The sequence below is a fragment of the Acanthisitta chloris genome, unplaced genomic scaffold (assembly GCF_000695815.1).
Source record: "Acanthisitta chloris isolate BGI_N310 unplaced genomic scaffold, ASM69581v1 scaffold8443, whole genome shotgun sequence".
Lineage (NCBI taxonomy): Eukaryota > Metazoa > Chordata > Aves > Passeriformes > Acanthisittidae > Acanthisitta > Acanthisitta chloris.
The window spans coordinates 1,794-13,391 of NW_008664267.1; the positions used below are offsets into that span (position 1 = coordinate 1,794).

At 36.5% G+C, this 11,598-nt stretch overlaps 1 protein-coding gene across 1 annotated transcript in view; it reads right to left on the minus strand.

Moving 5' to 3' along the window:
* LOC103798988 (protein AF-10-like) overlaps window positions 1–11,598 on the minus strand; it is a gene marked incomplete at its 3' end in the record, with an annotated part of 63,910 nt that overhangs the window by 1,465 nt on the left and 50,847 nt on the right. The window contains exon 8 of the mRNA XM_009071279.1: window positions 5,755–5,850. Within this exon, the coding sequence (XP_009069527.1) occupies window positions 5,755–5,850 (96 nt within the window). The remainder of the gene's footprint in view (window positions 1–5,754; window positions 5,851–11,598) is intronic.

Below are 11,598 nucleotides of genomic sequence, written 5' to 3' on the forward strand. Positions count from 1 at the left end.
GTGCTGGTCCAAACCCCAGATTATATCCAGGTGGGAATGCTTGGCTCTGCCCACGGGGTGAAGCATCTCCCAGTGGGACAATGTCATTCTATGGGTCATGGGGTGGGTCCTTGCCAGCCCATTAAACAGGGAGTTATCAGGGATGAGCCAGGTAGGAGATAACAAGCACTGCCCCACCTGCTTTAACAGCTTGTGAAGATTATAACAGAGTACATACTATTGGTTACACCCTACATTGTAACCTAGGATGCTTAAAAAAAAAATGAGGCTGTGATATTTTAATACTATAAGAAAGAAAATGAAAGCAAAATCAGAAAAAAAGCAAACTGTTATATACTGTTATTTCTACCCAAACCAGCTAAGAAAATAGCTGTATAAAGCTGCTTCTTCAAAAAAAAAAAAAAAGAAGGATCAAACCTAGAAGCTACTCATCTGTTCAAAGCAAAGTTGGTTGTTTTTCAGATCTTCACAGAAGAGAATTTAAAATAGTATCTAAATTTATCTCCATTAACACAAACACATGCCCCTTAAAATTGAGAATACACACACATCTTCCCTTCCCCAACTGGGATGGTTTGCTGAATTTTGGCCTACAGCAGAACATTTCTTCATCTTTTCATACAGCACTGTGTATCAGCTATACCAAGTTTTCCATATTTTACTAAAACAGCTAAGACATTTACATAAACCTTACTTTTCAGCTGCAAATGACAGAAGACAACTAAATATACAAGCTTTGAAGAAGGCAAAAATTTCAGTCTATTTACATACCACCACACATGAATTATTGTGAATTGCAATGAAAATATTTTATGGATTTTCCGAACAACAGTGAAGAAAAATCAGTTTAAGTCTGTTACAGTACAATGTTAAAAATCATTTACCCCAAATTCATATTATTATACTTGTGTTTCTAATGAAGATGAAACCAACTCTAAGGCAAATTCAGCAGTTAACTTTTTGAACTATTAGACAAGTGGAAACTGATGTGTCACTTGACCCAAGTTAAGAAGCAGTGGTTCAAATTGGAGCCATTTGAACAAAGGTTTTCCACACATGCTATAAAGCCAAACCAAAAGTCAAGTTTTTTTCTAGAATCCAGGATTTTTCCTCTTATCAAAACCTTTCTAAACCAATTCATATATCTTATCAACTCAGCTGAATATTAATTGCACGAATAATTCTCTCTAGGGATCAACATAATTTAACGCTATCTAGTACATCTTCCCCATTCCTGTAGGACCTTATAAAAATGTGTTTATTTTAAAGGGAAATAAAGAGTATAAACATAGCTGTACAGACTGGCCAGGGCTAGGCAATGATGACTAGGCATTACACCCTCAGCAAGCTAAAATTAGCATGTATCATTTAGTTGGTTGGTTTTTTTGCCCCCCCTCCCCCCCCCAATTATATTCCTTACTTTAGGGACTTAATTGCAACAAAGTGCCCTAAACCAGACACACATACATCAATTGCTTTGTGAATCCACACGACATACAACAGAATCAGAGGTAAAACTGCAGCACAAACCTTTGATTATTAAGCTAATTGGTTCATACAATGACCTTTCCAGCACTAAGCAAACTGCTTTCTAAAATGCTAAGTTCTAAAAGACAAAGACCTAATAGAAATGTTTCAGAAAAACCTTAAGATACTATGGCAAAGTGATATTGTTCATTTGTTTCGGGGTGTTTTTTTTGAGGTCAGGGGAGTGTGAGTGGCAGAGCATGGATCTGAGGAGATAGGCAGAAGAGCTTGGGTTATTTATTGACTGGCTTCACCCTCTGCAGCCCCCTGAGCTTACAATGCTTTCCCCTCCCAGCACATGCTTTTTAAGTGGAATACACTCCTCGAGGCTGCTCCATTCACTGCTCACACCGCAGTCATTTTCCTTCATTTCAATACAGATGACCCAAAAAAAAAGAGATTCCATAGATGCTGTTACCCAACTCCGTTCCTTGGTTTGTCTGGGAGGACTCAACTTTCTCATTACTGTTAGCTCTATTCTCAAAAAACACTCAGTATTTATTAGTGCAATTACTGAGCTAATTCTCTGTGTAGGGTTCTGAGGGTTCCTTTACATTTTCTATAAACCACCCTGCAGATTTTTTCCTGGAAAGCAAACTTTCACACTGCCCACTTTGTAGACACAGAGCTACTGTAGTTTTTATGCTCCCAGGCATCACCCTGTGCACCCTGCAAAGTTATACATCCATCTACAGCAAGTCTTAAAACTTCTGGGGAAAGCTTTAGATTTATGGTAGAGGCCTAACAATCATTGTTGCTATCCATAGTATGTTCCAAGCCTGAGTAGCCTTTAACTTTAATAGATATGTGTGATTCAAAAGTCTTGCACAGAGAAGGACTGTGGCAGGCAATCCTCCACAAAACGTCAGATGGTAAGAGCACAGTCCAACCAGCTGAGTAAAACCAACCCAAACCAACATATACATCTACCCCACAGCCCACAAACACCACACTGCTGTAGGATAACCGTGTCCAGTCATACTGAACAGAGATTTCCCTACTCTTTTCATTCCCTCCTGTACCCCATTGTGGTAGGATCTGAGCACCTCTCGAGAAGTAGGTTGGGTGGTAATCAGGGTGAACTGAGGAGAGTTACCATCATCCTCTCTATTACTACAGATAAAACTTTCCCAGCTGTGCTTTCTGTTTGCAATATCTCTTCCTTAGCTACTGACTGCAGTCTGAATGCAGATACACTGTCTTGGGTATCTTTGTGTACATCAATGTTTTAGAGTTTTGTTTGATTTAATAATACACACACCACCCAAGCTGCTAAACCATGAACTCCCAACACGCCAAAACTCAAAACCTGAGACAGCAGTTTTCATCAGGAGTAAATACAGGGCAGATGCCTCTTCCCAACTAAGAGAAGGGCCAGAAGAAAAGGCAGTGAGAGAATTCAAATTCCTAAGCTATTCTAGACCTTCTTAAAGCATTCTCTATCTAGGAGTGAGAAAGTGAGAAAGCTGTTAGCACATTAATCAAAGAGTAGTCAGGAATTTCTTGGTTCAAACTTTTTCAAACTTTACTGATTCAGACTAAGCAATGATTGCTGAGACATTAGAGGGTTGCATGAAAATGCCTCTCAAAACAGCATGGACTGGAACCTCAGTAAAATGTCTTGGAATTAAATTCTGCAGAACAAACAGGCAAATACAAGTACACTGAGTCAGATGATGTAAATCCACAGTTTATTCTGCAGCCTTTCATGACTGTCTTAAGAAGCCACTCATCCACATAAAAACATGCTTGAAGGCATCACCTGCATAAAGGGTCATTACCAGTGTGTCACAAAGGATATAAGTCCTTTATAAAGGAAAAAAAATTAATTTCAAATTTCAGATCCCCCCACAGAAATGCTACAGAACAAGTGATTATACACCATGTGATATAAAATTTCAGTTCCCCCCACAGAAATGCTACGGAACAAGTGATTATACACCATGTGATATACACAGTGATGTGCTGAGTGAAAAGAGAGGCTGCTGTGAAACAGACAAAGTCCAAATCAATTCAGACAACTCTGTGCAAAAGGGCACATAAAAGTAACACATTAATACAATATTCTGAACCAAATATTCACCTCTGAAGAAAATAAAGCTTGTTTATTATTAAAACTGCAAAATTTTGAGGAGCACATTATGAATTTATAACCCAGAAAAGCAGATGGATATAAATGGTGCCAAAAGGACTTAGGGGGAAAAGAATTTAGTAACTGAAGGAACCAGCCACAAAAAAATCACTTCCAAATATGCAGTCGATACTTTTTAAAAAAAACATAATCACACTTAGTAACTTCATTTGCAAAAAATTAACACCGATTTTCCTGAGGATCTGAAGCATTATAAAAAGAAGGTAGAAAATGAAGCAGAGAGTTTAGGTAAAGAAAACCCACTGGATACAAAAGGTTTAAATAAGAAAACTAGAAGGGCACATGTTGATATTTAAATTCCACAGTGAATATTCTGTTTTAGTTTAATTCAGTTATAATTTAAGTTCTAGAATTAGAGAGTTTCTGTTTTCTTTCGTAGTTGCTCTGGCTCACCCTTGTGACTGACCATAGGAGCAAGCCTTGTAATTAGGAAAAGCATAGAGAGGACAAAGCAATTAGAAATAAGGTTAGCAGATAAACATAATCTAACTGTGTCTTGGGCATTAAAAGCATATTCTTATATGCAGGATGCAAAAAATAATATTTTCTTTAACTTTTACACAAATATACAGTAATAACACTTTTTGTAAAAACTTACGAAGATTGGGTAATCAAAGTATGAGAGCGATGTAATTCAAGAAATATAAGATCATACATAGCATAAAACCTAAACAAAAGTTGTAAAGGCTAAAGGAAGTTCCCCCACAAGAAGCTTTTTTTACAGGCTGTGAATTTTACAAGTTGTCACAGAGTAAAGAGGAGTATGTTTATATACATATTATTATACATATAAATAACAAATCACATGGACCAATCAATACTATTCAAAGAGTTACATAACTTTATTTCAAGAACTGTAACACTCACTGATTGCAATCTCTAATTGCTCTTAAATCAGAACAGCAAAATGACACATTGACCCTTTCCTCTTTTTTTTAACAGAGTTATTGAGACCTTCAGACAACCACAGACTACCAAATCTCATATGACACAATAGTCAAAGAGAATATAGCAGAACCAGAAACAAAAATGTGTCACCAACAATGGGATGCTAACAGGTATGCATTCACAATCTTACTGTTGAAAATAAAGAAATATCCAAAGCATTCTAAAAACCAACTTTCTTGGAGATTATTCCTGATGTTGATACCACTAGCTGAATACACCCAGAAACTAGAGAAAGTTGGTATTTCAATCCCTTCACCCTGTCCTGACAAGGCCTTGCTTTACCCCATATGCAAACACACATTTGTTAGCAGCTCAATCACATGCAGTTAACACAAGCCTCAGCACCTTTGCTGAAAACCAATCATCTACACACTGATCCCTAATCAATTCAAACACTGATTCACTGGCTCAGATGTCAAACATTTCCAGATGAATGAGACAAATGTTTTCCAACTTTGAAGTCAGAAACTCCCATTTCTCACTAGCATTGCCCACTCTGTATTGCCAAGATTAGTGTAATTTCCTTGGTGGATAGCAAAAGTCATTCTTGTCTAGTACAAAGAGAACTGTCCTTACTTAACCCTCCATGCTATCCCTGGAGTTAGATATTTGCTAGCACTAGTTAACAGGATGGAAAGACCACAGAACCTAACAGAGCAGACTGAGAAAAAGGCAAGGTGATATTATAAGTATATGAAGCTTAAGCTGTAATTTCATAATTACAGGTTTAAATGTTTCCAGGCTCAGCACACACAAGTGAATTTCAAAGGAAATATTTTCTAAAACTTCTCAAATTATTAAATGTAACTCAATTAAGTAAAACTTACTGGAGTATCAGTGGCACTGACTGGGGTCATTAAACCCCTCATGATTTAAGTACAAAACTTTAAGCCTTTCTCTATATGGTATACCTCTAAGTATTTTGGGATTTTATGTTGCAGGAAAAAATACCAAGTGTTCTTCATAATTATAGAATTTATACCATTATAAAGCTTCTGTATACAGTAGAATAATCACATCATGAAATTTCAACAAAAGGAATTATAGTGGAAGAGGAGAAAAAACAGACTTACTTTTTCTGTAGTAACAGTAAGTAGTGGAAGAGGAGAAAAAACAGATAGACTTACTTTTTCTGTAGTAACAGTAAGAGATGGAACCAAGGATGGTGAAGACTCCGACTGCTTCTTATATTTTTGCTTGTGTTTGTCTTTCTCTTTGTATTTCTAGAAGTTGTAAAAGAGAATATAAACTAAGTTCAGGTTCATATTTACCATAACCTATTTTACATAGTATCAAGCATTATCAAAATTTAAGAAGAGGTAATAATGTCCTGTGCTGTTTGAAAACCTCATTAATGTTTTGAAACTTTTATAACATAATTTTATAAAAGCAAATCAAGTATTTATATTTGCTTTCAAAGTACACCAACTGAAACCTTCAATTATAGCCAGCATTTATGACCAATGTTGTTAATATTATCCATCTTTCCAACAACCAATTAATCAACAAAAGAAACTTGATCAAAACCAGAGACATGGCGTCTGCTTCAGAGATCTTCCTCCATTTTTCCAAATATTTATATCTTTCTGCATTTCTGCGTCTGCACAGTATTTTTTGTTGGCATACAAATTTAAATTAATGCAATGTTTTAGCATTGACTCCCCTACTGACACTTCCATGCGTAAGATTGTGAAATCTGATTTAGGTTTCACTCCCCAAAAGCTGCATACATTTTACAGACTAAGTATGTTCCATGTTAAACTGAATAAAATACCCACAACTATCCATATCAAATGTGCTTTCTAAAATAGGAGGGATGTTAATTTTTATTTTTTAAACACAACACGAAGCATTGGCAATGTGAATGAAATTGTGCACACAGAGAGAAAATACCTTCTTAACTCAGAGCCTTCAGAGTATAATAGAAGTCTTTCACACTGGTAAAAATCAATTCCTAGAGGATTAAAGATTCAGACCTAAACTGTATTTGTTCAAATAGTTCAGACAAATACTTACAAAAAATACCCAGTCTGACAAAACTAACAATTAAACTTGGAATACAGGAGTTCAGTATTTTTACCAAGTTAATCATGAACAAGTCTAGACAGTCACTTTTTCCTTCACATCATAATGTGGTTTATTTAGACAGCCAATGTCAGAAAATGCAGAGAAACCATAGGTGTGAGAGAAAGTTGCTTGTAAGATACTGGACTCAAGTATTTTGCTTCTTTATGTCTTCGTGAAATTTTGATGGACTAACACAAAACTCAGCAGAACAGCCCAGTACATGGTTATGTGTTCAGAACGAGTGCTTCGACAGAAAGCTAGTAAAAAAACTGTGCATGGATGGACTAACACAAGAGGTTTAAAAATCCTGGTGAGCAGCTTGAAAAGATGAGGAACACAAAATGTGTAAGTCTGAATAGCTATATCAAAACTTAGTAACTGTTCTGAATATTAAAAATCACCCATGCTGATCTAACTATCAAAATGATTACTCAAAGTCTCAAAAGAAAACATGATTTGTTCAACAGTGACTGCTCAACCACTCTCACCACGCGCAGGACAAGATGTGGTAGGTGTATACCCTATTCAGGTATGACCAAGTATCAGCTTTCTGCTTCAGTCACAACCGAAGAAATATCACTTATTTCACAGAATCAGCCTCAGAGAATCAGAAAATGGGTTCTCAAATTCTCTAATAAAGTAGAATCAGTTAACTGACAGTTAAAGCTGAAAGCAAAGCACATTTATTGGTACCTTTATGAACCAGCTGACTTACTTGGAGATCACCTTTTCTTTAACCAGCCCCAAATCCATCTAACTAAACTTAGAACCTAAAATTGCCAGGGAGGAAACACAGTTTAGACAAGAAAGCTCATAAATAAACAAAGCTACTGTCACAAAAATATCATGCAAAAATATACTTGCTAGAATACAATATATAAAGATCCTTTGATTTTCGTACACTTCTTTAAACTCAAAGGAAGGTCCAAGAGAACACTTTTAAAGACTGATGGGAGTTTCTAGGTTTGTTTTTTCTGTACAATGAACTGAACTTGGTTTTTTTTTCCAAAGTGTGCCACATGGACAGAAATATGGAGTTTTCCCTTTCATAATAAAGTCTGCAGATGTCCTAACTACAATGATGCACACCATAAAATAGGACTTAAACTTTTAAAACCTAATATAAGCTTGCTGAAGGAGTTTAAGATCAGGGAGGTTGCTTTTGTTTTCTTTTGGGTTTTTCTGGCAGATAGATTGTTTGGGTCTTTATAAACCCAGAAAATACACATTTGAGTGAAAAAATACGGAGAGGACACATGGACTGCACAGTCTGTCCAATAACGTCTTAAAGGTAACAGTCCCAAAAGTGCTACCCATGCTACCAGCAAAACAAGAAGGAATCAAGAAGAAAAACAAAGGCATCTACACCAAGACTGCCATGTTATCCATCAGATCTGTTGATCCAAGAGTCTTTCATCAGTGCTAGTTACCCAGCTCAATAGACTACCAATATATGTGTTTAGATGAACTTGAGTAACAATTTCACTGAGCCCCAGACAGGGCTCAAGAATGAAGCTATGAAATGGCTGAGCCACTGCTTGAGTTTCTTTAGCTTACATCATTCTACTAGGAAATTCAAATCACCTCAAGGAATTTCTTTTATTTATAATTTTGGAGCCAAGGGGCAATGACTTCAATACATTCTAAGATGAAACTTCACAGCAATACCAGTAAACAGTAGGAAAACTCTTAAATGAACATTTTTCACAATCTCTTCTGATGACTTGCTAGTGTTCTTTTACTTTCAGTGTTAATTTCCTCCAAAAGGCTAAGAAACAGAATTCTGATCAAGGAACAGTTAGGAGGACTTCAAATTACATTTTGTCATGTACAGAAGTCACTTTGACAGTAGTCTCAACACAAAAGAAGTTGTCAAGAAGATGGAAAAAGGGATACAAGAACAGTAGGAATGAAGGGGGCATAAATGACTAAGAGCTTGGAAAGAATATGCTTCATTTCTGTAAAGTCAAGCACCAGCAACCACACTAAATTCCTCCCCCAGATCCAAAGCATCAACACAAAGTCTGGCAGGACAGCTTACCAAGGTTACAGCTTACCACTCAAAGCCACTGGAGGGGAAATGCATCCCAAGGCCTTTTGCATACAAACATCTCATTCACAAGATGTCTGCTGTCCTTAACTCCACATTCCCTCCTCCTTTTAGGTTATAACTCTCACAATTTCTCCTCTATTCTTTTTTCTTTCTTTTTTTTTCTTCCTAAAGAAAAGTTCAGATGCCTTACTTCTGAATGTGTTGACTCCAGATGCATATAACATCAAAGAAGTGGATAACATTTCACTGCAGGAAACTCTTTGAAATAAATGCTCAGGTTTTACACTGGTAAGAATAAAAATATCAACGACAACCTGCTAAGATGAAGAGATGGAGCTCCCACAAAAAGACTCCTTGCAGTTGCATCCTTCTTTCACCATAAAGATGCATACAAAGTATAACAAGACTTGTGAAATACTCACTTTAGAATCTGAAAAAGGAATAACTGAGGGAAATGAACTCCCATAACATTTAACAAATAGGACAGCTTTCAATCAAGTCTGTCTCAAAGGCCACACAAACTAACCATCTTCCCTATTGTTAGCCCTTCGTGGACAACTCTGCATGCTTCACTTTTCTAAGATCTCTGCTCAGTCATAGCACAAAAAAACCCCCAAACCTTAGCAGCAGTTTGCCAAGACAAACATCCATCCTGAAAGCCACATGGGAACCCCCCATTCTAGGGAAGGTAATGATATCAAATGTCTGACCTTTTACAAGCTTTACCGTAAGGAAAAAAAGGGCAGAAATTACTCTTAACAAGGACTGAAAATAATACTGCCAGTAAACCAAAGCTAAGGGAGCCTCAAGGGCAGTCAGAACTCACACATCTCATTGATACACTTAGGCATGAGTTCAGACATTCCAAACACCTGTATTTTAAGATAGTTGCAGAGCCAATAAATGCAATACTACATTATGTAAAACCAACATTTGGCAGAAGAAACATTCTAAGGAAGAATATCTAAAAAAAATACAGGGCCAACTACAAAATTAACAAAGGAAACTTCAATCTTGGCTCACAAATAAGGTAGTTCAACAGACCAGATTCAGACAGCTCCTGAAATCGTTCTTACTATAAGAAAAATAAGGCATGATTGCCATGTAGCCATTGGGTAAGCAGCTGTAACATTACTCATCCGAGAATTTGAAGAGCCCTGATTTATGGTGCAGCTAAATACTAATACAAAATACCTAGAGTTCATCTGTCATGATTAATCAGCAAGCTTTATTTATCACCAGTGATCTCATTTTTTACTTTTGTCTGTTGTCTAAAAAATGATGCAATACCATCTTAAGTCCAACATCAAAGTGCTGCAAGATAAGCAAACAAATATGGTGCAAGATTTCTGGAATTCTATATGGAGAAGGGGAAAAAAAACATGATCTGATTGCTTCTGCTTCTTCCACAAAGATTTAATCTACAACACTATTATATACTATGACTTCACAAATACAGTTTTGACTCAGGTCTTCATTGAGCTCATTTACATGCTGGAGCACTCTAAAGTTCAGCACTTGCTCATTTATTTCCTTTAACATAATTTCAGAGAAACATTTATCAGACTATTGGATGGAAGTATCATCTCACGGAAATATCAGATTAACGATAAATGCATAGCTTCGTTTTAGCTCTAATCTGTTACCAACAGAATAAATGTTATCAAATCTATCTTTTTACACTTTGGACTTCAAGTTTGGGAAAACTGAATAATGTAAGCGAACAGTAACTTTTCCAGTACAGATGGAATGGATGAGTTCAGCTTTTTTCTAGTGGCATTATTAATTCATAACATTTCCACATGGAAGCATCATTTAACTTGTTGAAGGTATTTACACTTATTTGCAATTCATTTTTGTCTCAGGCATGCACAGCCTTCTCCAAAGAGGTTTCCACACTACTTTATGTCCTTAAACTACGTTCTGAAGTTCAGCATTTAACAGTTCAGTGGTACAAAGGACCAAAAAGAGTTTTCTGACTGCTCTCTCACCTTTCCCAGATGGCATCACTTGTCACACCTTCTGTGTCCCCACTCAAACTGCTAAAACAGCAGCAATAAAAAACCAAAGTAGACAGTTTTCTGCTGTTTCAGTGAGATAGGTTAGTTCTGTGAAGGAACATGAGAGATGGCCACTAATAGGCAGAAGCAGTGGCAGATGTGGATCAGAGAAGCAAGAGCTCACCTGCTCAGGGAACAGGAGCCTAACTTCTGTTTTGGAAGAATCAAAACATATGCACACTATCAGCACATACCAGTGCTGGCCCTTCAAGACAAAACTGCTTGGGGTGGCCTTGAAGTATTCCATTTTTATCCCTTCTCTATTACAAAAATCATAAACCTCCACTAACTTTGGTTGTCCCAAGTTGTCAAACCTTAATATTTTCAAACCTATTCTCCCTATTGACTATTGTAAGCAAAATAATCTGAATGTCTAAGTCACTAAGTTTTCAGCAGCTGTTTTTGATTCTCTCAAAAAATTACAACGTATCAGAATGTTCTATTAGCACAGAGTACTCAGACTGATGCTTTTGTCATTTATAGATTTACTGCACTATTTCTGTGTCTCCAAAGGTTGTAAATCCAGAGCTGACACCATCACAACTAATGCCCTGAAAGGAAAGCTGCTTGGCCTCTTATTTGTGACTAGTACCTATTAGAAATATAACCAAGTACCTATTAGGAATATAACCATAACAATTCCAGAAAGAAAGATGCCCATAGTCCACAAGTTTCAAATTCAAATCCTCATTTATTTTATTTGATATGAAATATGAAAATATTAAGCTCTTGCCCAGGTATTCATTTAGCTACCATTATAAATTATATAAAGCATAGCAGGAAAATTCCAT